Source organism: Myotis lucifugus, unplaced genomic scaffold (assembly GCF_000147115.1).
Source record: "Myotis lucifugus unplaced genomic scaffold, Myoluc2.0 scaffold_28, whole genome shotgun sequence".
Lineage (NCBI taxonomy): Eukaryota > Metazoa > Chordata > Mammalia > Chiroptera > Vespertilionidae > Myotis > Myotis lucifugus.
In genome coordinates this window covers 1975598-2002832 of record NW_005871076.1, presented here as the reverse complement: position 1 = coordinate 2002832, position 27235 = coordinate 1975598, and the positions used below count along the sequence as shown (strand labels likewise).

At 40.2% G+C, this 27235-nt stretch overlaps 1 protein-coding gene across 2 annotated transcripts in view; it reads left to right on the top strand.

Moving 5' to 3' along the window:
• Window positions 1-27235, top strand: part of KCTD16 (potassium channel tetramerization domain containing 16) — a 232877-nt gene that overhangs the window by 164271 nt on the left and 41371 nt on the right. The window contains exon 4 of one of the 2 annotated variants that reach the window (XM_023751993.1): window positions 1764-1784. The exons of the other annotated variant lie outside the window; for it this stretch is intronic. Within the exon in view, the coding sequence (XP_023607761.1) occupies window positions 1764-1784 (21 nt within the window). The remainder of the gene's footprint in view (window positions 1-1763; window positions 1785-27235) is intronic. 2 annotated transcript variants of the gene reach the window in all.

Here is a 27235-nt window from a genome sequence, read left to right as displayed (position 1 = left end):
TTTGTAGGGCTGACTTTTGAACAATAATTACTATAGAATGATTATGGTAGGCTGAATTTTGGCCCCCATGACCTTTCCCCTGGTGTTACACTCTATAAATATCGTATGTTTCATGGCAAATGGAATTTGCAGGTGTCATTAAAGTTCTGGATTATTCAGATGGGCCCAGAAGAGAAAGGCAGAGAAGGGGAGACTGAGAAGGACTATGTGGCATTGCTGGTTTCTGAATGGAGAGAGGCTCAGGAGAAGGAGTGGGTGTGCCTTCTAGGAGCAGAAAGTGGCCGCAGCTGACAGCCAGCAAGAAAATGGGGACCTCAGAATCTGGTCAGAAGGAAGTGAATTCTGCCAGCCACCCAAATTAACTTGGGAGCAGATTCTCTCCCAGAGCCTCCAAATAATATCTCAATGCAGCCAACATTTCGATTCTGGCCTCGTAAGACCCTGGCTAGCAAACCTCGTTGAGCCACACTGTGCCTGGACATCTGACCCATGCAAACTGGGAGATACTAAGTAGCTGTTTGAAGTCACTATGTCTTTGATGATGAGTTATGGCAGCGATAGGAGACTAGCACACTATGCACCAAGCATGGGGCCAAGTGCTTTGCAGTCATCCCACCAGAATCAGCAAGAGCCCCTCAGAAGTAGACTCTTGCATCTCTCAGTGACAGATGAGGAAATGAAAGCTCAGAGAGGTTAAGCCACTGGTTCAGAATAATAAAATTCAGTAACTGGTGGAGCCAGCCTTTGAACCCGGGTTTGTCAGCAAGTTGTTCTCCAGCAGGAACTGAGAGCTGCCCATCATCCTGGAAGACACAGTGAGCCTCATGGGCCAGGTATATAGCTCACATTTCCCCCTCTCTGCTTGCTTGTCTGAGAAAGCAGAGGAGCCAGACAGCAGCTCCGTACCTGCAGGAAGTGGCCAGGCTGCCCTGCAGGGCCCATTTAGCCTCACAGTGCGTGGCGGGCACTCCTCTGGGGCTTGGCTCCCGCCCTGCTTGGCATCCTGAGCGCCGTGTCATAGTCAAGGCTTTGAAGCATGAAATGGGGTTTTGTGCTGAAGCCTGAGAGACACGGTGCATGGAGTTTGGTTTGGCTATTTCTCCCCGGTGCTGTTTGTTTTTTGAGATGAAATAGGGGCACGCATGAAAAAGGTCTCCCAGGTCCTCTGTGTGGTGTGGCAGCCAGTGGTGCAGGCAGGAATACAAGAGAAAGGAAAATCGCCAGCTCTCGGAACCCCAGCACATAGTCAACATGCAGTAAGCGCTGTCACTCTTGTTATTACCACGGCTGTTACTATATGATTATTTCAGGGACGTGGAGAAAAGCTCCCGGCCTCCAAAATGTCTCCAGTTGCAATTAAGGGACCTTCCCATTCTTTTGGTTTATGATTAATGTCCTGTAAAATGTTTTCTTACGTTTGTTATCCATCCCCTGACACCTCTGAAATACACATTGTTGTGAGCAAATAGCAGGTAGCTTAAAAGGTGTCAGGGATTTTCATTGGATCTAATACCCCTGGAAAAAGACATTTGTCATTCATACTCTAATAAAGCATCTCCTAGGTGTAAAATGCACACCACAGGGCACGAGAAGTGGTTGTAGGTGATTCACAGGTGGACAAATGATTTTAATAGCTATGTTTTAAGATGAATTAGAAGTAAACAGACATAATACATTAAGTGCATGGTTTCTATTGAGGCTCAAGTTGGAAGTAAAAACTGTCTATCTGTTGAGTAGAAAACATTACATAAAGAATTATACAGGGAGTACAAAGATAGGAGACAGTATAAAGGCAGTTTGTGGGTAACATATCTGGGAACCTCTGCTTTAGTGTGACTTCTCAGTTCATCAGATGAGTTCCAAAGAGGACATTGAGAAAAGAGAGATAAAGATCTTGGCCCTGTGAGGGATAAGAAGGGTTGGAGGTGAGTGTCAAGGCCGCTAGGACCCGTCATAGGGGGCATGAAAAGCCCCTGTCAAAGAAATGTGAACTCATTCGTGCCAAATGTGGCTGTCTCCATTTTTTTTTCTAGTTCTAACCAGACTGGAGGAAAAATGAATGTGATTCCTATTGGCCTAAGAGAGTGTGGCTTTCAAAATTGCTTTACCTGTGAGCCGTCTGTGCACTGAAAGATTCATTTATTTTTTGATGGAAAAATATTATTTGGCTCCATTTGATGGAACAGTAGTCTTCACCAAATTTGGTGCCAGGGGAGACTGATCAACCTCATCACTTTACAGACAAGAAACCCAGCACCCGGTGGAGTTAACTGATCGCCCTGAGGTCCCCCAGATAGCTGATGCCAAGGTCAGACCTCTGTCCTGCCTGTGGCTCTTCCTCAGATGCCCTTGCCCTGGTGCCAATGTTGTCAGAGGCAGAAAAGGAATTTAACCTCAGGCCCTGCATTGTCTGGTAGGGAGCCAACACAGAGAAGGGTTCCATCCTTGACTCCTTTTCTCAGTCTCATGCCTTTCCTTTTATGCTGCTCCCTCTTATGCTCTATCATCCTACTCTTAAAAACCATTACAAACTGTTAACTATTTTTAAATAGTTGAAAATCCACTTGCAGAGAATGTGCTCAGAGTAGGCAATGCTCTTCCCTCTTAGTTACAGTTCTGCATATCTGCCCTAGTAAAACTTTGTTTAAAGGCTATTGGATATGCTGTTTGGGAGGAGGTTTTTTCTTTAATCCTCACCTGAGGATATGCTTATTGATTTGTGAGAAGGGCAGGGGAAGAACATCAATATGAGAGAGAAATATCAATTGGCTATCACCAGTAAGCACCCTGACCAGGGATTGAACCTGTAACCTAGGTATGTGCCCTGACCAGGAATAGAGCCCCCACAATCTTTCCGTGTATGAAACAATACTCCAACCAACTGCATCACCAGCCAGGTCTAGGGAGAGGTTTTTTTTAAAAACTCCATAAGCCAGGGAACTTGAATTAGTGTGTGACCGAGTCCTGTAAGAAATAATACTCTTTCTGCTATGCTTTCTCCCATGGTTGCCTTTCTCATACACAAGAGGCTTGGAGTCCTTCAGCTTGTAGGAACAGTACTATATAAAGGGAAGAATCTGCTTATCCTTAAGCATCTATTTGGAGATTAGGTATCACACAAATTCTTATTTATGGGAATCTAAATTGTATTTATAAGGCAATAAAGATTGAAGGTGATTTGGCTAATGACCTGTAACAGCTCCCTTGCTTACTGACATTACCTCCATTATACTTCAGAAACAAATACCTTTTCAAGAAAATACAAATGTTGCTGAAAAGCTACAGGGGATTTTATTATTTCACTGGAGGCCCAGTGCATGAAATTCATGCATGGGAGGCGATCCCCTCAGCCCAGCTTGCACCCTCTTCAATCCGGGACCCCCCAGGAGATGTCTGACTGGACATCCCCAGGATTGGGCCTAAACTGGCACTTGGACATCCCTCTCACAATCCAGGACTGCTAACTCTTAACTGCTCACCTGCCTGCCTGCCTGATCGCCCCTACTGGTCCCCCTGCCAGCCTGATCACCCCAACCGCCTCTGTCTGCCAGCCTAGTTGCCCCCAAATGCCCCCCTCCCGCCAGCCTGGTTGCCCCAAACAGCCCCCATCTGCCGGCCTGGTGGCCCCTTACAGCCCCCCCTAGCCAGCCTGGTTGCCCCAAACAGCCCCCATCTGCCGGCCTGGTTGCCCCCAACTGCCCCCCTCTGCCAGCCTGGTCGCCCTTAACTGCATACCCCTGCCAACCTGGTCACCTCTAACTGCCCCCCACTGCTGGCCTAGTCGCCCCTCACTGCCCCCCTCTGCCAGCCTAGTAACCCCTCACTGCCCCCCCTCTGCCAGCCTGGTCGCCCCTCACTGCCCCCCTTGCCGGCCTTGTTGCCCCACTCAGCCTGTTTGGTTGTCCGTTTGGTCATTCATTCGGTTGCGATGGCCCCTGGCTCTTTATATATATAGATCAGCCATCTGTCACAGTCTTGATAATAAAAATGGGGACTTCCATTTCCTCATGGATGCCTTCATTTTAGAAACAAAGATGGAGATGATTCTACTAGAGTTGAGTCTGGTTGGAATTCCCCTGCCCTATTTCTCCCTTCTGTCTGGTGATATGAATTTCTAAGTTCTCCCTTTTGTGGCTAAGACAGTTTGGAGTGGTTTTAGTACCCTGCAACCAAAAATCCCTGCCTCACTCTGGTTTGACAGGATGGGCGTACTAAACTCATATCTATCTACTCCTACTCAAATTCTTTGTATTGTACAGTGGTTTTAAGCTTTTGAGATATTTCTGGTAAAGCATTTTTTTAAAACCTTGATCTGAAATAATGATTTCAGTGGTGCAGCATAATGGAAATTGCCCCTGTTTTGCCATTTCTACTGTTACTGAGAGGCAAACACTAAATTGCCATGCAACTTTGCCCAATGACAGCCTCTTGGGCCTTCTGTTTTTCTCTCAAGACGAGGATGTATTGTCTGCTCCCATGTATCTACCAGGGAAGATTTCTGGAATGTTCCATGCATGTTCCGAGGCACTTACACACTGCAACCAGAAGCTGTGACTTCACATATGTCACTGTGCAGAAATGGTTAGTGAATGTTGCTTGAATGAAGAACATCCTCTTTAAGTTCCATGGCATTGATATCCATGGGAAAACTGCAAGGAAGCTAACCATGTGATGAGGAACTGAAATTCATCTTGGAGGCTGTCTTTGTAATTCAGATCTAAGAAATACTTGATCAAATACATTTCTTTTCTCTAGTCATGCCTTTTATAAGATAGTTACAGGCAAGAGCCATGACTTATTATTAATGAATAATTAACACTCTATTTAATTACCCAAAGCCTCCCGTTTTCTCCTCCCACTAGCTGCCAGGGGGTTCTCACCTTATGCTCTGTTTAATAACATCCTTCCTCACCTTCTCACTCCATTATCAAAGCAAGAAGGAATATAGGACAGTGGTTTGGACATATATATCTCACTAACAGGTTAAGGATTAGGCCAGAGCCTTACATGTTGAACACTAACAAGAAATGTCAGGAGATTGCTCATTCATTCATTCATTCATTCCAGTGTACAAGCTAATGTCCTAGAGTTAGACTGTCTCAGCTTCGATGCAAGTTCTAAATGGGTAAATTTGGGAAATTTGTTTAACCCCTTTGTGTTTTTGTTTTCTTATCTATGAACTGCAAATAATAGTAGCATCTATCTTGAAGGATTTTTGTGAGGATTCAGATGGAAAATGTTTATGCTATGCCTATTACAGAGTAAGCCTCCAATAAAAGTTAGCTATTCATTTATTAATCTATTTGGCTATCATTCTTTAATTGCCTATTTGTGCTAGTCACTGTGCCATGTGTTGAAGATACAGAAATGAATAGAAGGCAGTGCTTTCCATAGGAGTTCATGGTTGGATCAAGATGGGGCTACAGATTCCACAAGTGATTAATCACTGTAAAATGGCAAATGCTCTCATCTGCAGCTACATCCATGATATGTACGAGGACTATGAGAGGTTAGGAAATGAGAAGCCTAACTTGGGTGAGTCTTTACAGAGGAGGTGACATAGATGCCAAATCCTGCAGGGTGAAGAGGTGTCATAGGATAGACAAGGTGGGCATGCCAGGCAGAAAACTGCATATCTAAAGGCTTGGCGCTGTGAAGAGAAGTTCTGTGTTATTGTAACAATTGGATCCAATAGTCTGGGCAGGGGATAGCAAGAAAAAGTAAGATTGCAAGTACAGATCATGAAAATCTGTGCCAGGCCCTTTGGAGGGATTTTGGCTCAGAATGAGGAGCCTGTGAAGCTTTATTGTTTTGCCTCTGAGGAGAAGAACTGGGTGAACACATTATAGTCAATGAACCCAGCTAGAAGGGTATCTATTACATTCGACTGGGGAAGAAATGATCAGGCAACCTGACCTAAATTTGTTAACAATGGGAATGGAGAACAAGGAATAGATTTAAGAGAAATTGAGGGCATAGAATGGGAGGGTTTGGTGACTGATGGGATTTGGGATGTGGAGTTAAAAACAATCCTGATGCTCTGGCTTAGGCAGCTGGGTAGGTGATTGTGTCATTAACAGAAATAGGGGAAGACTAGAGACAGAATTGGGTAAGGGCGAAAAATGTAGACACGTACACGTATATTAAATTCTGTGGTACTCCTGACTCTTGAGTTTGCTTTTATTTCTCCCATGAAATGGACTTTTGGTGCTTTTGGTAGTGATGTGATAGAAACAGAAGGACTATAACACGAAGGGTGGTAGAAGAGACCAAGACAGGTGGCAGGTACAGCAATCCTAGAAAGTCATAGACTAGATAAAATATTTGTGGGCAAATAAAACCTTTCTTTTGTCCAAGATAGAAACATCTCCCTGATTTTCAGATGGTTACACTAATAAATGTTCATTGTAAAAAGAAAAATAGACCAACAAAATTAAAGGAAAGGAAGGTCATCCTGAAATCCCACCATCTAAAAATAAACACACTGATCAATTTGGTGTATATTCTTCCAAGCTGCTTGAGATGAAACGTACTCAATTTTACATGTATGCTGCTGCTTATTATTTTTTTACATAATACATCATTTCAGTATATAGGTCAATATTTGCAGATCTTTCTCATTATTTTTAATGGGTGCTTGAAATCCTATTGTGTAAATATCCTTAGGAAATATTCCTAGACATAGAGTTGCTGGCTCAGGCATTTACAGATGGCAATTTAAATCTTCCTATTTGCTTTATATCTGATAATCGGTAAGATAAGATTAGTTAGCCCAGTGAATGCATTGCTAATTGAGAGGATACATGTATGAGTTTACTATTGCTGCTGTAACAAATTACCATAAACTTAGTGGCTTTTTAAAAATATATATTTTATTGATTTTTTACAGAGAGGAAGGGAGAGGGATAGAGAGTTAGAAACATCGATCAGCTGCCTCCTGCACACTCCCCACTGGGAATGTGCCCGCAACCAAGGTACATGCCCTTGACCAGAATCGAACCTGGGACCCTTGAGTCCGCAGGCCGACGCTCTATCCGCTGAACCAAACCGGTTAGGGCAACTTAGTGGCTTAAAACAGCACAAACTTATTATCTTACAGTTCTGGAGGTCAGAAGTTCCAAACTGAGTCTTAAGGATCTAAAATTAGGGTGTCTCCTTCGTTGGTTCCTTCTGGAGGCTTCAGGGGAGAGTCTGTTTCTTGCCTCTTCTAGCTTCTATGCTTCCAATGGTCTCTGGCTCTTGGTTGCCTCATTTCAATCTCTGTTTCAGTCATTAGACCACATTTTCCCTCTTGCTCTTTCTTTTGTGACTTTATGATTACACTTAGGGCCCATGTGCATAATCCCGGAGAATAGCCCCATCTCAGGATCCTCAACTGAATTACACCTGAGAAGTCCCTTTTCTCATGCAAGGTAGCATATTCACAGGTTTGGGGGATTAGTATGTGGACATTATTGGGGTGCCCTAATTCAGCCTACCATCTGGTAAATATTTCAAAAACAAAATGTTAGAATTTCAGTAAGAAATGATTAAGATTGGAAGCATCATCTAAATTAGGACCTGTACCATCATTCTTCTAGGTACTCTGGGATATAATGGAGATTATGAGATAATTTCAACTTCTAAAGACATTAAAATCTAGTATTTTTAGGGAGAAGGTGAAAGTGAGGTTGGATAGCAAGATTAATATTAGAAATGGTAGAAAAATTCACACAATAAAATATATCGTCTGTTAAATGTGATGAAGGCTATATGGAAGGGAGAAGATAAAAGAATTCATATTTCTTTACAGGTCTCACTTCTCTTGCTAGAATTATATTTCACACTAGAACTTTTAATTTTTCATTTCTTTCTAATGGAAATAGAATATGCCTGTGTGAGGTAGAAAAGAAAGTAGAAGGGTATTGGATGATAACCCCTTTGAGTCATTTCTTTCAATGGCCTGTGGCCAATCTTGTTGTCTTTATGCTCTTCCAAGAGACAAAAATAGCTTTGTTTATTTTTGATAATGTTCTACTCAGCTAACGTGAATGATATGCCTGTAATCCTCATTACCACAGTCTCTCTGCTAGGCTTTGCACTGGAGATGCATTTTTTGGACTCTACTGTCTTAGCTTCTACCCAATAAAAAACATGTGAAGTCTCCTTCTCAGGGATTGTCCCTTTGGGATTGCTTTTGTCTTCTAATCTATCCTGCTTTCTATGTTGCTTCCCACCAATAATGCATGTATTGAAAAACACTACCTCTTAGGTCAGTTGTGTAGCAAACTTCAATTCTTCTTTGTTCCAGAGAAGAGCATTGACTACATCCACATGGGCCAGCTAGAGAAAGCCTTCGTTCAGAATCCCTTCATCCACTTCCTGAAATCTGATTTCTTCCCGGTCCATGGACTTCTTGGCCAACTCTTTGAGAAGAGGAATATAATGGAGAAGATTGCCATAGTCTGTAGCTGGGACCCTAACATGGTTGCACTAGCACATGATCTCTGACAAGCATCTTACCTTCTTGAGACCTACACCAGTCTTCTCATAGTCCCTCGCAATGTATAATTCCTTCTTTTTTCCATTATCATGGAATTCCAGTTGAACGAGTGGAGCCTATAATCCCACATGTAGATTAACTGGGAAAATTCTCACCCATGTGAGCACATGAGATAAAAAGGAAGATGCTTGATTGGGACTGCCAGTCTTTCTCCCTTTCCATGATCAGGCACATGGATGACAATGCCGTGCTGAGCCTGCGGAAGAGGACATCCTAGGTGATGGTGGAACTTCCAGATGGGTGGAACCTAGGTACTGGAAAGGCTCATGGAATAGAACTGCCCTGCTATTATGATAGAGAAAGAAAGTCCTTATTTCAGCAACTGTATTTGTGTGGCTTTGTTACAAAGAACTTTGCTGTTGTGTTCCCATCTGAAAATGGGGAAGTGGAACCTCCAAGAGGTGCTTTCTAGGGCCAATATCCTAGGACTTCCACATCAAACCCTTTTTCGTAGCAACATTTTCTTCATTCTGACTCATTTCTACTTATTTTTCTTTTCTCTTTTTATAAATTCACTTCCCTTCCTTGGAACATCTGGATCCAATACTCTTCATTTATGATTTAGCTTCCTGCTGGTTGATAGCTAACTGATTATAGATATGTTCCATTTTACACTGCATGTATAGAAGGTACAATCTTTATAAAAAAAGAAATATACTGAGTACATGTGTAATGATGTGGATAAAAGGTTATAATCTTGGTAGTTGGTCTAGCGATTATAGTGAGATCCAGGCTTTGCTGGAAAAATGCTTTGATAAGACCTCCATAAGGGAGAAATAAGCCTCTGAATTCAAGGTGAGCCTGATGCCCAGATTTCATGCAAAAGAAGGAAGCTACTCTGTGTAATAACGAAGTGAGAGGAAGATTTAGAGGATCTGGTTCCCCCAGGGACAAGGGCAGGATGAGATCAGTTGTGGACCCTGTTTTATAGAGAATCCCTAGATTCTTGAGAGAAGAATTGTATACCACAGTTCGTTTCCCAAGTGAAATGCAGTATACAGTAGGATATGCCTCCTTTCCGGAAGTCTGACTTTTCACTTAAATCTCGCAATATTCTTGGTCTGTTTGCCTTTTTGGGAGAAGCCAGTATAAAGGCTAAATTGTATGTTACGATTAGTAAGATGTTGAAAGTTATAAATTGGGGATTTTCATCTCATTGGCTGTTGTCCCTAACAAAGTAAAGATGAGAGAGGATTGATGTTCTGATGTGATCACAGTGCTGTGCTTCTGTGCTAACCATAACTGAGCAGTCTGTTATCGACTCAAGCTCACAGAATAAATCCAGCAGAATATCCTTTATTGGAGGCTTGAGTGCATATACCTGTGCCTTCTCATTTGGGATAACATTGGATAAGGTGGTGGAGCTTAGGGAGGGCTTTCTCTCATTTCTTCCATTTATTTCCCACCCCACTTCATCCAAGAGGCCTTCAATCTTAGCTCTCCAATGTTGGACATCCTTCATGGAATATTTCTCAATTTAAGGAGAAATATCCCCTGTTGAATTTCTACTTTTCCCCGGGGTTCTTTAATGATCTTATCCATAACATCCTCAAATTCAGTGTTTATGGAGATCCTGGAAAGAACACACGTGATTGAAGTGACTGGATGCCATGCTATAAGGAATAGTGACAACTGTGACACTGGAGAATCTGTATGCTGACTACAGGGGACAGCTGATACTCAACTCCGCTGAGTGCTACCAGGCAGGAAAGTGGGCAAATGTAGCCAGACTTCCCTATTTTCAACTGAATATGGAAATTAGAGGCTGAATGCGATACTTATTAATTTTTTTACATTGTACGATTTTAAAAAGGTATCTGTGGGGCAAGAATCAGTCCACAGTTCATTAGTGGATAACCCTTGGTTAACCCTGTCTTCTCTAAGGTGCCACATACATATAAGATTCTTCAGGTTGAAGAAGGGAGAGAGGAGAAGCCCTCCTTAAGTTTAGGCCTCTAGGAAGATTATCTAAAAATCAATCAACCCTTTCATAATGGGAACAAAACATCCTGCTGATATGTCTTCTTCAGGCTATTGAGCTACAAGTGTCATGGCAGGTTCACTAAGTCCCCAGACTCAGGAACTGAGTAGGGGCATGGAAAGGAGACAATAATCACAAGACCCTCCATCTAACAACACCTGGTAAATGTGCACGATGCCAGGATTTTGTGCAGTTTTCTAGGCAATTGCTCTTCTTATCTTTTTATTCTGACTTGTTTTTCTTCCCTCCATTAAAACTAAGTGAAACTGTGTGTGTGTGTGTGTGTGTGTGTGTGTGTGTGTGTGTGTGTGTGTGTATTGCATCCTCTCATGGAATCATTACATGGAATCTGCTGGGATGGAGGAGGTTGGCAATAATCTTGGGGAAGAAAATAACTTAAATCCTCATCTATACAAATTTCCATGCATTGTTTGGAGTTTTAAAGTTGTTTTTATGAATTTCAAAGGGCATGGCCTTCCCTCCTTTATTCTGCATCTGCATCTCCTGGGAGAAGGAACACTACTGGCCATGAGGCTGGGGTGGGAAGGTGTGCTTAGAAAGCTGTAGGAAAACTGTAGTGAAAAATAATAAAAGAACTTAGAGCTAAGGGATTCCAAATACAGGAGTGAAATAAGTCTGATGTTTATATGGATAAATCAATATATATTAACAAATAAAAAATATACCAAATCTAATTTCTTGCTTTGTCAGATCATTGAAAAGTGGTTTATAGGATTTAAATTGATCTTATTATTCTATTTCTCAGCTACTACATCTGAGCCATTATAAGCTCTTATTTTACTGAAAGTTTGTATGTAGCTTATCACTGAGTAGTTTTCATTTCTGTAATAAAGTTAAAGAAATAATTACTTAGCTTCAGATGTGTGCAGATACTCTAAAATGAATCCACTGTGCTTTTTCTTTTTTTAAACAGCTTTAGAATTCAACTTTATTGACTGATATTTTTATTCCTTTGTTACTTTTTTAAAAATATATTTTATTGATTTTTTACAGAGAGGAAGGGAGAGGGATAGAGAGTTAGAAACATCGATCAGCTGCCTCTTGCACAACCCCTACTGGGGATGTGCCCGCAACCAAGGTACATGCCCTTGATCAGAATCGAACCCAGGACCCTTCAGTCCGCAGGCCGACGCTCCATCCACTGAGCCAAACCGGTCAGGGCTCCTTTGTTACTTTTATGTGTCATTTAAATAAGATGTTTTAAGTGTATTAAAATAATTTCACAGGTGTCACCAACGGCAGATCAACTTCATTAGGTTTAGTTCTAGTCAAGGCTGCAGAATACACTTGTGTTTTTGTATTATTCAAGTAAGCAGCTAATGTACTGGGCATAGATTGAGCTGGACCAGTGTATTATTTGGCCTGTTCTCTTGGCTTCACTGCATGTAGACACTTCATTGCTTTATCTTAGATGACTTTTTATAATGCATTAATCTTAAACTAACATTCATCATAGGAGAAATGCAAGCATCCATGAAATGGGATTTTACTGTATTAATTGCAGTCTTTCTCTTTGGTGCCTGGCTTCAGAATGAACATTCATTTACCCCCATAGAGAGAGGGATGCATACTTTGGGTCTTGCCAGAACTTTCTGTCCTTAGTATATTTGTGCTCCAAAGGAGACTCAGTTTATCATGAAATGTTCAAGGCAGTTATATAGCTTCATCACTATTCACCCTTTCTTCCTCTCCTACCCACTAGGTTTCCCCTTTTTTTAAAAAAATAATTTTTATTGATTTCAGAGTGGAAGGGAGAGGGAGAGAGAGATAGAAACATCAATGAGGAGAGAGAAGAATCATTGATTGCCGCCTCCCTCTGGCCCCTACTGGGCACTGAGCCTATAACCCAGTTATGTGCCCTGGCAGATAATTGTACCGTGACCTCCTGGTTCATGGGTCAATGCCCAACCATTGAGCAACACAAGCTGGGTAGGTTTTCCATTTTTTTATGACTGTCCTGTGACCACACTCCTCAGGTATTTCCACTGATGACAAGAAAATAAAGCGTAAGGAGGCTTTTTTGTTATTTAGTTTTATTTACACATTGGTTCGAACTTTGAATGAGGATTAGGGTATTAGAAAATAAAGAGATCTCTCAAGTCCTAAAGATGGGCTTAGAACTGTAATAAGATGAATTCAGGTGTTCTAGAAGGAAGCTTTGTGACCATAACGGCCATGAGAGAACAGAGTGCATTACTGAGGGAGGCTTTGGAAGATACTTTTGGAGGATATCTTTAATACATCATCATGACAGATTAGAGACAAGGAAGTCATCAGGGGGTTTGGGGGCATGCCACAGTCCTAAATATAGTGATTTTATTTTCAAAGACAGTTCTTCAGATAGATTTCTTTGTACAGGCATGGCAGAAAGTACCAATGTGGGACTATTTACTCGTTCCAGAAAGATAGCCCCTGCACGATGCATCATAGGAGATTATCCAAGCTTTCCTCTCTATGGTTAGTGTCTGATACTGAGAATTTTAGCTAGAGTGAACCAGTGATTATAGCTTCAAATCCTCATCACTGCCTTGAGAAATATGCCAAGGAAGTGTATTCAAGTAAAAATGTAGTTAAAAAAATAAACCAATCATCTGAGTGTTTCTAACACTTATATGCACTATTTCATAAAGTAGACTATATCCTTAATTTTTCTCATTTTCCTTAGATACAATCTCTATGCCCCAGCAATGTGCCAGTCTCATGCATATATGTATCTGTGAGTGAGGTTTCCTCTGCTGCAATGCCATTCACCATAATATAGAATTCACCTTTAGAACCCAGCTCAGACATCAGCAACCCCAAGAAGCCTTCCTGGATGCCACACCCTCTTCTCTGACTTCATACTTGGGCTCCTCTTATTGAGCTAACTGTATTTAGTTGCTCAATAAAAATGTACTGAATGAATGAACACTGAATAGATATGTAGTCTTTATCCCATATTAGACTACAAGCACCAAAAACCTGAAAATTTATTTTATTCACATTCACATGTCCAGCACCATTCCCAACATATAGTACACAATAGTCAAGTGGCGAATGAATAAATGTCATTCTTGAGGAGGCAAAGTCTCTGTTCAAAGCATCTTGTATCCACTGCAAGACCCTCAATGTTCATTTCTTTTATTTTCAGATTTTCTTAGACTGTTTTTCGGAGGCAAGTTGAGTTGTTCAAGATACAGTCTATTTGGATCAAGAAAATGAGACTTTGGCAAGGAAGTCACCATTAAATTCCACATTGCTTTGTCCAACTTGTGCATATCTTGCACACTGTTCCATGTATTATTTCCTTCTGTTCCAAGTGCTCCAAATGCTCTGTAGGGAGCATCAGGTAGTTTTTCTCACTGAACTCTGATAAAACAGTTTTGGCACTTTACCTCTACCCTCACCCTTCCTTACTATTACCTCTGCAGAGAAGCCAAAACCTTCAAATTCACTTTCCACAGATAAATGGGGGCAATTTCACCTTCTCTGGTGTTTGAAAAAGGCAGAAGAAACTACAGTTGAAGAGAACCTGGGGACTCTCTTAAATGATAAATGAGGATTTAGTAAATTTCCTACCTTAGCTGTAAACTGCACTTGCTGAGCAAGTTGAGGAATTAAACTGCCATTTCCCTCCCATGGAACTGAGGTTTCTCTGAAGTCAGAGCTGCCCTCTTGACCTTTCTTCTCAGCTTCTCTTCTTTTAAATATTCAGATCAACCTTTTTTTCATGGGATGGATTCTTTGTTTTCTCCCCAGCATTTTCTCATGCCACTGAACTGCATCATGTGTTAATAAGCTTTTTACTCTGCTAAATTGCTTTGTTTCTGTAGCTGATTCGAAAGCAAAAAGGCCCTGGAGGGTGAAGGAGGTGGGGGTGGGGGGGGAGGAGAAACATTCTAAAGTAATTAGAATGCTTATAGCAGCTGAAAACATTCTTTCCTAAAACTGTATTATTTTTCTCAGGAGATATATATTTTTTCTTTACAATAGCCCATGAGGCTCCTGGACCAGTGTTTGCAAAGCAAATGGTAGCTGGTAGTTTTCCATAGCAGAGCTGAGTGAGCGGCTCCCATTAGAAATTTTCAAAGGCATTATCATGACCACCCTAGGGTTATCTTGTTCATCATATATTTGGTTGCATTTATGGCATCTGCCCTCAAGACCACTTGAGGCTTAGCAGCAATTCTGATGGGATTGAAATACGTGGTTAAAAAACAATCTTATGATAAATATATGCAAAAATCTTTTCATTAAAAATGGTGAGTTGTAGATATCTCTTTGATCAGTAAAACCAAAATAGTAAATGTGGCAGCTATGAATGACAGTTATGAAAAGATGATTTCCCCTAATGAAGTAATAGTCCTTGTGCAGTGAATAAATAGCACTTTTTTTTCCAGGGAAAAACTAGGCTTGCTTCTCAGGCTGAGTAGAAGCCAATGAAGTGAGAGACACTTACATTGGAGCATGTCTGTGCTTTGTGATTTTGTGCTCTCTCCCATGCTAGGTCAGGCAGCATGTGATGGCTCATTTCCAAATGCATTCAAACCTCTGCAAAATTGGTGCCCATTATTTCCTTGTAATGGGCATATAAATTTTAGGCACTTTTAGGCACCTCTGTAGGTTTGAAAAGCTGGTAAGGAGGCAAAAGTTAGATTTCAGAACTGGATGCTGAGGAAGGGGGTGGGAAAAAAGATTGGCCAGTCCATGCTTGAAATCCTTTCTCTATTGTTCCCATCAAACATCAGCTGGAAACAGCTCCTAGCTGCATTAGTGTTTCACAATGACATTCTCAACATAAATGTACTTTCTATGTAACTTTACAAGTAAATTCCACTTAGAATATAAATCTTTCCATGTATATTACCCACTTGCTAGCATCTTGGGAAAAATATATTGAACATAATTTAACCTTTTTCTGATGACTTATGATGGTTTTGTAAACATGAAATAATTCTGTAGATATTGCTAATGTTTGCAGTGTTATTCATTTAGTGTAGAGACTAAATGCTACTAAACAAATGGACTTTTATAATAACTGTGGCCATTTTTTAGGCTTCCAGCTTTTGTTTTTTAATCATGGTCACTTGACTACTCTTTAAAGTTTTAGGATCGATAAGTAGATAATTGGGTGTGGAAATTAAGATGATGGGAAATAAGAGTCAATATAATTGTGGGATGAACCCTTTCATGGAACAAAGTGTAGACATTTGGGATGTGTGCTTTGGCTGTTTAGAAGCTCATTCCCTTTAGGACTCATTGCTGGAAGTCTGACATTCAGATAAGTGGGGCACTATAGTTTGTGTTTTGGCTGAAGGGGACCATGTCTGCAGCTGGGAATAAACAGTCCGCAAACTCATGAATCATGATTCCCTTCATACTCCACTGTGAAAGAATAATATATGAGCTTAACACTCTCTGCTTTGATTACAGCTATCACTAAAGGAAAATGTTCATTGAGGCTATAATCCTATATAATAAAAGGCCAGTGACTGTAATGGCGTAAGGACCGGAACGGCCAATCAACTTGTCACTATGAGGTGCATTGACCATCTCTTGGTCTCTCCCCGCAGCCCACAGGCTCAGATCAATCGCCCGGCCAATGGGGAGCCTGGATGGGTGGAGGCAGTAGGGAGGGACTGGGGACTGGTGAGCAGGTGGAAGATGGCCTGTGATGGCGAACCTATGACACGTGTGTCAGAGGTGACACGCGAACTCATTTTTTTGGTTGATTTTTCTTTGTTAAATGGCATTTAAATATATAAAATAAATGTCAAAAATATAAGTCTTTGTTTTACTATGGTTGCAAATATCAAAAAATTTCTATATGTGACATGGCACCAGAGTTAAGTCAGGGTTTTTCAAAATGCTGACATGCTGAGCTCAAAAGGTTTGCCATCACTGGGCTAGGGCTAGGGACCCTACCCGCACACGATTTCGTGTGCTGGGCCTCTAGTCTTCCAATAAAATAATAGACACATGAATTCAGAAAAATATTTTCATGTACTCATATGTACTGATGACTTTAGTGAAGACAGATTGCATAATATCAATAAATCCTTGATAACAGAAGTATCATCAGGAACATGGCATTTATTTGCTACTTATTTTTCCATACTTAGCTTTAAATAGTCTTCAGTAATATGTTTGGAGTCAAGCCATAGGCATTTGCTTTGTTGTTTCCTTCATATGCACTTCTACTTTTGCTGGGTGCAGCATCCTCTTATTTGGAATGTTACTGCACCTTCACTGACAGTGGGTGGAGTGGGCCAGATAAAATAATCTTTGTTCCATATTAAATCTCTCTTTTTCCTCCAGACATCTGCTTCATGCCACTCGATTACTAGAGAATGATTTTCTTTGCTTCCCATCTCACAGTGGAAAATATGGCCAACATAGGCTCCCAAGTTCAGGTATTACTTGTCCAGCCATTCAGAAGAGACTAAATTAAGTTTTGGCTCCAATCCCAAATTTTAAAGAATATAAATCTCTGGATCAAATTTGCAAGAATATAAAGCTCTGAACCAGATATGTTCCATGAGTAGTGCTCAAATTGCACTGAAATGTTGCTCCCACTCAAATCATATAAGGGTATGTGTGTATATGGGGTAGGTACAGGTTACTCCCTTAAAGGAAAGTGGTTTTCCAAAAGTCGGGTGTCTATCACTTCCTATGTGTGCCTAACAGGGCCTAAGGGTTGCCTTTAAAAAGTTTCACATGCCATCTACTCTTCATTAAAACTATTATTGGTGGAGAGTGAGACTGATCTGTTAGTAATCATTGTTTGGGATTTTAAAGAGTGTTCTTATAGGCTTTCACATCATCTAGCTGCCAGTGAGCGATAGTACCACTAGAAAAGTGTACAGACAAAAATTGATAAAATAGATAGATCTACTGGATTGTCAGAAAGACTCAGTTAAGAGCAAGGCAAGTAATTTTTAATCTCTTCTCTTCTACAGAGCTGAATGGCTGTTGACTTTCTCTCTCAGTTGATTGTAGGAGAACCTATGTAGTGAACTGAGTGTGTGTTTAGGATGGTTACCTCACAAATTCTGAATGGCAGTTGCACCATTGAAACATCCCAGCTGCACAGAAACCAACTACAATAAATTCCAGATACATTCATGAAATTAGTGGCAAGAGGAGTTTCTTGAATATAGACACATTCCTGTAGATTGCTAGGCATTGTAAAAAGACTAATGATTGGTAATTTGAGATTGATGTATTTCTTATTGTTCTTAGGTAGGCATTCACCACTTTGGAGTAGTACTATGGTACTGTGGTCACATTTATTTTTTATTGTACAACTTCTTACTTTGAACTCTGTATTTGCTCATATGACTATGTAGTCCATTATAAATGCTCAATACACATTTACTAAATGAATGAATGTGTGTTTACAAAGAACAAGGAGTCATATGTTTCTTTTTTTATACATCCTAAGTTTATTAGCTTAGTACAGTGCTTATAAAAGATCATAAATTAATACATAGTGGGTGAACAAAGGAAGGAATGAAAACAAACACATTCTAAAGTGCTTTTAAAGCTTTATTTGGAAGTAAAAACTTGCTATTCCTCAGAGAATTAGAAGTGATCCTGGAACTTAGACTATATTCATTTGAATGAATCAAGGAACATGAGAGAACTTCTAAGTTGTAAAGGGATATTACTGTTATCACACAAAACAACTCCAGGCTCACCACACTAAAATAGCTGACATCAGTAGAACCCTTTACCAATTGCAACACACTTTCATATAATCACTTTTCTTAGCAACCTCAGGAGGGTGCTATTTTGTTATATAATTTTAGAGATGAAGACGGTTCATTGAGAGAACATAACTGGTTCAAGGTCACATACTTAATTGTGAAGTCAAAGTTCAGGCCCTGTGTTTCTGAATCGAAGCCTGAACTTTTTCCACACTAAAATAACTATCCCAGGGTAATAATCTTCTGTTTTAATGAGTAATGGTACTTGTTACTTATTCAAAGTATAAAGAAAAAATTGGGTGCTTCATTGTTTATCAGAAAGGGAATTAACCAAGCCTCCAGTTGTGCCAGAGCTGTGAGTTAGGCATGGAGGTCTCTGGTGAGAGCTGAGGACAAAAGGAGCTCAGGAAAATTTCTGTCACTCATATAAATGACTTTGTAAGTGTAACTTTCCAAGTGGATTTCTTTACTATTCACGATAGGACCCAGTAAGAGCTTTGCCACCAGGTGGACACAACTCTGAAGTCCAGCCCATAAGGTGGAGGTACTTTAGCAATAACTCTATACATTAGGAATTTATTAGTGACCTTCCCCCATTTTATTTAACCAATCATCAGTTCTCTTATCATAGAGGTTTAGCAGCATACCTAAGGACACAATGCTAGTAAGCCGCAAAGCTAGCATTTATCTCTCCATTAATTTTTTCTCACTTTTTTAGATCAAATATATACAATACATTATTTATTATTCATCAGAAAAAACAAGCCAGATTTCAACTTTAGAGGAAGCCTTTAAAGTAAATGAACTTTTTATCATTGTTTTCCTTTTATTAACAGTCTTTATCTTTTCTTTTATTAATTCACTCTGAATATTGTCTTGGATTTAATACACTTTTTTGAGATTCTTATCTTCAACTTAGGCTTTTGAGAGTTGGATACCATAGAATATCCATGATTTAGTGCAGAAGCAAATTTCTACCTTACAGTCTTGGAACTGTAATTTATGCAGTCTCAGCTGTCTATGCAAACCATGGGAAGATCTTCGTTTATATGCCAGTTTTAATGATTTAGAATATGATGGAATTGTTTCTAGGCTATTTATTTAGCCTGTTACTTTGTCTCTTCTTCCCAGCCCTGCTGAGAGACAGCAACAAGGGCAGAAGATTTTATGACTCAACAAATAATTATTGAACATCTATAATATTTGAGATGCATTGTACAAGACACAGAGACTACATCTGAACTGAACAAAGACCTAGTTCCCATAAAAGTTTCATCCTGATAGATTAAATAAATAAATAGATTTAAATGCATATATATGCCTATATATGTGTGAGAATATTTGTGTGTGTGTGTGTGTGTGAGAGAGAGAGAGAGAGAGAGAGAGAGAGAGAGAGAGAGAGAGAATTTATAAAGGGTAGTACATGCTTTAAAGAAAAAATGAAGAGCTATTTAAGAGTGATGAGAAATAATGGATGTATGTGGGTATTCTATGCAGGGTAACCCTCTCTGAGAGCTGCTGGAAGTTACCCTCTGAGGGTAGTTCCTTACCTCCGTCCCAATAGGCAAGTGGGTAAGGTTGCCTATTTCAGCAGATTAAGTTAGTCCCAGGGTGGATGGGCCTTTCTTCTCTGTGAGCAAGTCATTAGAAATTAATGATTGCCAAAGGCAGAATCATCCTGTAAGGGACAGCCAGCAGAATTGTAAGAAGGATGTACAGAATGTGATGTATAGGCATGAAGATAAAAATTATCTTGATTGTATCCAGTTGCCATTCTGTTGGTTATGAAAGTTTTAGGTTCAGAAGGGATTTGATTCTTTCCTTGTTAGGGAGGCAGAAAGTTAGTTTCTTTTTCTTCTAAGGGTCTTGGTTATTGCTGGAACTGTGACCTAATAAAAAGTGGATTCCAGTGGACTATCTCTGAATGTGCACTATCTTCTATGGAGCCTCTTAAGGATAGTCATTACCTAATCTCAGATTTAAAAATTCTTTGTCAAGACTAATGAGTCTTATCATTTATCATTGAAGCAAGTGGCTACACACAGTTAATATTTCATGCAGCTCTTTTATGTGGATGTGAATGGAATTACAGCCACTCTAACTATTTAGTATCTTTTCCTGTGTGTGATAGGCTATCATGGCTATCTGCATGGTCAGACACGTTTTCCTGTTGTAGTTCACACAAAACAACCCCAGGCTGGGTGATTTTAAACCTCCTCTTTGATAATAAGGAGAAGCATGCACTGGGGCACTTTATGGCAAGAACTGGAAATGGTGATGTGTTCAAAGGGAAAAGGGAATGTTGGCGTTGAAACCCATGGGAAAAGGGAGAAAAAAGGAGAGGATGTAGCTGGTTCTCTGGCACGTGCCCCAACCAGGGCCTGGGCTGGGGAGGAGCCTGCAACCATGGTATGTGCCCTTGACTGGAATCAAACCCAGGACCCTTTGGTCTGCAGCCAACGCTCTATCTGCTAAGCCAAATCAACTAGGGCTACATTTCATTTTCAAAATGTAATAGAATCTACAGCCATCAGCTGTTAAAATGTGTGTACATTTTTGGGGACATCCTGTATTTATAAATCTGCACCCCTGATGAAGTTATTTTGCCCAATCAATTCCTTAGAACAGAGATTCCGAAATGCATAGTGAGACTGAAAGTTATTCCTTGCATACTGTTCAGAATCTGGCCCAGGTGTTATGTTAATAATTTTTCTTTCATTAACACTGTCCCCACATGAATACTTCTAAGGCTGACCTCCTTGAATCAAGAGATAGGGTGGGATGTAGAAAGTGAATCAGATGTACAGTCAGAAGTCTCTTATTCACCCTCTGACTCTGCCTCTTTCTTACTAGCTGTGTGATATTGGGCAAGTCTCTTCATTTTCCTCAGTGTCTGTTTTCTCCTTGTATGATGGTAACCCCACTAACTGACCTACCTACTGTGGATTTGCAGGATCATTTGTCATACTGGACATGACTCTTCCCAAACTCTGAATTGTTAACAAACACATAAAGACATGTTTAATTCTAACATTTGGGTTTTCACTTTAAATCTTATTAGATTTGTGGCTTTCTGCTACACGTTTCAACTGAGTTGTTGATCTTCATTAGAATTAGCAATAGAATTGTGACAAACTTACTTATCCAGGTGGTAATTGAGCACCCACCGTATGGCAGGTAGTGTGCTAAGAGTTATGTCTAGATGGTAAAACGAAAACGAAACACATTATATTTCCCCTTGGGGAATTCATAGAGGGAGAAATATATTAAATAAATACATAAATAACTATATAATTGTACATTTGTAATTGAAATCATGTTAGTTGCTGTGGAGAAAAAAAAAGATCTGTGAAGAGGGAGAAATGATGAAGAATGAAAGACTGGTGTTGAAGGAGTGAGTAGGGGTAAGCCAGGTCACCAATGCCAGAAGGATGTAGAGGGAAAAGCACAAGGACAAAGTTCATAATCCAGGAATCTTAAGGTTAAGACCAATGTGGTTATGAGGGAGGTGGGTAGTAGAAAATGCTTAGACTGGATCAAGTACTGGGTAGAAGGATGAGGTCACACATGTAGGCAGGGCGTAGATCATCCACAGCCTTGTAACTCATGGTTAAGATGCTCAATCTCACTTTAAGTTCAATGCAAAGCCACTGAGGGTATTGAAGCATGAAACTGATTGAACTTCTAGATTTATGTTAAAAAAGAAAAACAAAGAAAACTTCACTCTTTCTCTCTGGATGCTAAGTGAGTAAGTTAGAGGTGAACCTGTGTGGAAACAGGTAGACTGGCTAAGAGTTTATTGCAGTAGTGGGGGCCAGATGTGGGGTGCTTATGGTTGTCATTGGTGCTGTTCACCACCTATTTCTAACTCTCCTTTATCTGGGAATACTGTAGGATTTCATTCCTCAACTCCTTTTGAAGTTAGGCATGATATTTTTAAAACTTACTTTGGTCAATGAAATTGAGAAGTAACTTGTGCCACTTTGGGGCAGAAAGTTTATGAACAAATGTGTGATTTACTGTGTTCCCTATCTTCCTCCCTAATGTTCATGGAGACAAAAACCTACATGGAGCTTCCATCAATGTGAGCCCCAATGTGAGTGACTAACAGAGTCCCCCTGATGACCATATTGGATATAGTGTGGGCAAAGAGTATACCTTTGCTGTGTACTGAACCATTGAGATTTGGGGGTTGTTTGTTACTACAACAGAAAGTGTCTTGGCTGGTGCTATGCTTACACATAAGCATACTAATTAATTTTCAAATAATCTTTCCATTTTTATAAACATCTTGATACTATAATGAATGACTTTTGAATTCTGTTGGTAGAATTACAGCTCATATTTGTTGCACTTGTTTTATACCATATTCTAACTCAGAGCAATATTCTTATAATATTAATTAATGAAATATACTAAAAGCCTGGTCTTTTAAGGAGTACCTTTTCAGGACTTTTGTGATCATTTTAGTTATCTCCTTTTATTTATTATCATTTGTATATCATACATTCAGAACAGAGGTAGAGTTGAACAGTCAAAACATATGGGAAATTTAAATTGTTATATTATCTATTATGATTTTTAAATTGGTGGTGAATTTGTATGTTTCTCTATGTGAATATTATTAAGACACTTGTGAGATGCTTTTCTATTCCTGTGTCATTTCTATGACACCAAGGCAATAATTTGGTGGATTCTTATGTCTGTTCTTAGTTTCATGTGCCCATTCAATGTGTGTGTTTATATGTGTGTTAGGGTATATATATAAAATACATACATACATGCCCGGTATTTATGCATGCATATGTTGTGTGTATGTTTAAAAATATATATGCTATATATATTCAGGTATGTATACATAAAAACTAAGTTGGTTCTTCCTTGCCACCTGCATGCCTATTTCTTACCACTTCCCCACCCATGCTAAAGGATCGAGTAGGCTGAGTATTTAAAGCATTTCTTAGCAACCTGTGTTCCGGGGTTTAAGTGGCTTGTAGGCTGCAGCAAGAACAGGAAGAGTTAATTGCCGGCTTTATTTTGTTGGGAGAGGCAGCTTTCGTTTCACATTGATTTTCTGCCTTCTCCCTGCCAATTTGCGACAGCTTGTTTCACAGCCCCACATTTGTTTAAAGCTCTCTAACAGACTGATTCTATTTTTTCCCCGTGATTCTTTTTTTTTAGACTTAGGAGAACATGTCTTTGCACGTGGTTAGGAACCCAGATAAGCCTGCCTCTCTCTCTCTCTCTCTCTCTCTCTCTCTCTCTCTCTCTCTCTCTCTCCAGACCTTGATTGGCAGCTCCCCCTGTCGTGCAGATGTGAAATGGGGAAAGCTAATTTTCCCATCAACTTTCTAGTTTCTGTTACTATTTGTCATTGCACATTGGTGCTCATTACAGCCATCTTCTTGCCATCTTCTGCCTTTTCACTGGGTGTCTATTTTCTGCCACTCATGGATCATGACAATGTCAGACAATATGTCAGTAAACTCCTTCAATATCCTTTTTTGCACTGGATAGATTGGGACCTTATGTAAAATACCTGATACTGGCAGGCAACTACCTTCACTACCTTCATGTTATATGTGAGCAAAGGAAAGACAGGTCCATAAAATCCAGGTTCCTTGAGAAAAGTTGCCCATGATACTAGAAGAGCTGGGTGGTGTTGGCAACAACGATGCAGCACTTTGTAGCCATAGCTGTTCTCTGAAAACAGATCTGGAGTGACTAATGATCCATGCACACAACTCGTGTGTTGAGATGTGCCCAACTCACACTAGAAGGTCCTATTCTTGATGAGATGACAGGTCTTAGCTGAAAGTCAGGCTTGGCTTAATCCAAGGTCTCAAAGTGTGGTCCTGGACCAGAAGCACCAGTACCACCTGGGAACTTGTTAGACCTGCAGCCTCACAGGCCCCATCCCAGTCCTACTCCATCAGAATCTCAGGGGTTGGGTCAGCAACCTGTGTTTTACGAAGCCCTCCAGGTGACTCTGATACTCACTAAAGTCTGAGAACCATGGATGTTGGAGAATTGGTGCAGTCATGGGGGTTTTACTTAATAATTAGGTTGATAACCCAGATGGTTGTTCCAGTTATCTATTTCTTTTTCACCCTGTCCAGGCATGGGGAGGGATGTTTCTGTATCTGATACAGTAAACTGAATAGCTTCTGGAATGTAATGTAAACAAAATGCAAATTTACTTTTGTTTTCCAAGCTTCCTTTAAAAAGAGTTCACTGAAAGAGGGTCTTCCCTGCCTTGTGCAGAAAGCTCCCGGAGGCCTTCTGAGGCAATAAATGTCTTGTGGATGCTTTAAGGGAAAATAGGTTTAATGCAGCTGCTCGGTCCTCTGTTCAGACCTGCTGGGCTGGCTGCAGTGGGAACCTCTAGTAAGTAAATTTCTTCTTCCTCTCTCACAGCCTCTTGACTCAGCGCTTGCATACCCTTTTTACATTTTTACATTCTGAAAATTCCTTCCACAATAATCTCCTTGTTGGGGTTCTAGTGTCCTCTCACAGTGGTCCTTTGAGGCAGAATTTAAGCTGTTCCTGGTTGGCTTTCTCTTCCCAACATGGTCCTAATCTGGATATGAGAAATCTTCAAGCGTCTTTGCCTAAGAGCAACAGTCAAGCAGGCTGACTGAAAATGCAGCAGCCACTCTTGAGTGGGTCTGCTGCCTGAGATGTGTGTCAGTCTCTAGGTCCGGCTTTGTCAGCTTCTAGATCTGATGCTGGTAAACTATGGCCCATGGCCAACTCTGACCTGCAGCCTGGTTTTTCACATAAAATTCTATTGAAACACAGCCACACGCATTTGTTGATGTATGTCTGAGGTTGCCTTTGTACTATGACATGAAAGAGACTGTGTGTATCACAAAACCTAAAATATTTACAATCTGGATCTGCAGAAAATATTTGCCAACCTTTGTTTTAGATTTATGGTAGTGGAGGACGGGGGGAAGGGTGGAAGGGAGCAGGTGGAGGAAATGGGAAATCAGACCCCAGTCTACTTTTCCTCAAAAACTCCACGTTTTATCAAATTCTCCATGTGGTCTCCTTGAAGCACCCCTACTTCTCCCTCACCTTTAGGGGGAGGAGGTAGCCACATGGCAGCCCTTCTATCCAAGAAATCCATCTAGAAATCCTCTCTTTAATTTCCAGCTCTGAACACCTTTATCACCTTGATGGAAGTGAGGAGTCTAAGAGTCACCAAGCCGGTCTGGGCCACTCATTTTGAAAACACACAATTTGGGTTTGCTACCTCATTTTGGTGTCTGATACTTATCACCTGAGGTGTTTGGCCAAAACTCATGATTTAAATTCAGTGACATTTGTGTTTAGATAGTTAAATAAAACTCAGATGACTGGATCTTGATTTGGAGAGATGTGGAAAGCTATTCGTGGACTAAATTAAACCTTAGCTGATATTTTTGTGTGTGTAGCTGATAATTGAGGGTCACAGACTTATTTTAAAGAGATGGGTATAGAAACTTTTTTAGATTAGTTATAGATGGCTTGCTCAAATAATACATTTTAGTCACTTCTCAGATCCACATCAGGCTTTCTGGTCAAATCTAACATTACAAACAAAAAAATCCAGGCATTGCCCTGCCTTTTTCAAACAGGCTCAGGATAGCTTTTGTGCTGATCAATGTTCTTATATGTCGAAGAAAAATCAGCCTACTTTCCAACCTGAGATATAAAGTGACTTGTAACATTTTCCAGTCAATTACTTTGTTTATTATTTATGTATGTATTTTCTGAGCATTGTTGGATTCACTTGATAGAAGTATTATTTTGGAAATGAGGGAGACACAGACAAATGGTCCATGATAAAGGATCGATCTCCCATGTAATAGGGAGAACATGTCTCAGATGCTCCTTGAGATGACTGAAAAAATAAAATAACCATGTTGGATGGAACATGTCAGATGAAGCCTTAAATCCCAGCCCTCACTCTAGCAACTGGTTATATCACCATGTAGGTAAGCTGGTTTAATGAACAAGTAATGAAAATAGCTGAGCCATGAAACCATGGGTTTGATTAGTTTGTATTCTTAATACCCAAATCCAATGGACTCTGGTGAACTTACTGACTTGCTGGCCTTGCCAGAAATGGATATCCTACACCAAAACTTATCAACTGGCCCTACCCAGTTTTGCTCAGTGGTTAGAGCCAAAGGCTTTTACCTTGTAGGTTCAATCCCTGGACCTGGTAGGGGCACATGTGGGAGGCAGCCAATCAATGTGTCTTTCTCACATCGCTGTTTCTCTCTCTCTCTCTGTCTCGCCCCCTCCCTTCCACTCTCTCTAAAAATCAATGGAAAAAATATACTCGGGTAAGGCTTAAAACACACACACACACACACACACACACACTATCAACTGTATTTTGCACAGTTTTATTTTACAGTAGTGACTAGGTATTGTGCTAATTTATTATTTTTTTTCTTTATATGATTTTTTCTTTTTCAATTACAGTTGGTATACAATATTATATTAGTGTCAGGTGTACAACCCAGTGATTAGACACTATATAACTTACTAAATGATGTTTTTTTAAAATAAGTCCCATCCCCTTCTGACACCATACATATTTTTCGCGATGTAATGGAAAAATATATCCTACCCTGTACAAAAGATCTCTGTGGGTATACGACAACAACCACCTTGTGCTGGTTAAATAAGGAAGACCCCCACAAAGAAAGGAGAAAGGAATAGCAACTTACAGAGAAAACCGGAGGAGCCTCCCTGATTCTGTCAAACAGTATTGAGGATGAGTAAAGTCACATTGGATTGGGAAGTAAGAATGGCAGCTTTCTTCACCAAAAGAGTACCAATAGTAAGAAACGCACACCCTTCGGCATATGGAGATACTACTCATAGGATACCCAACAGAAATAGGCTGTGTGATGCCATACCTTAAATGGTCTTTTTAAACACCTGAGCTTAGTTTTCAAAAGGTAATAAAGAGGGAGGAAAAAAGCTAATATGAGAATAGTGGGT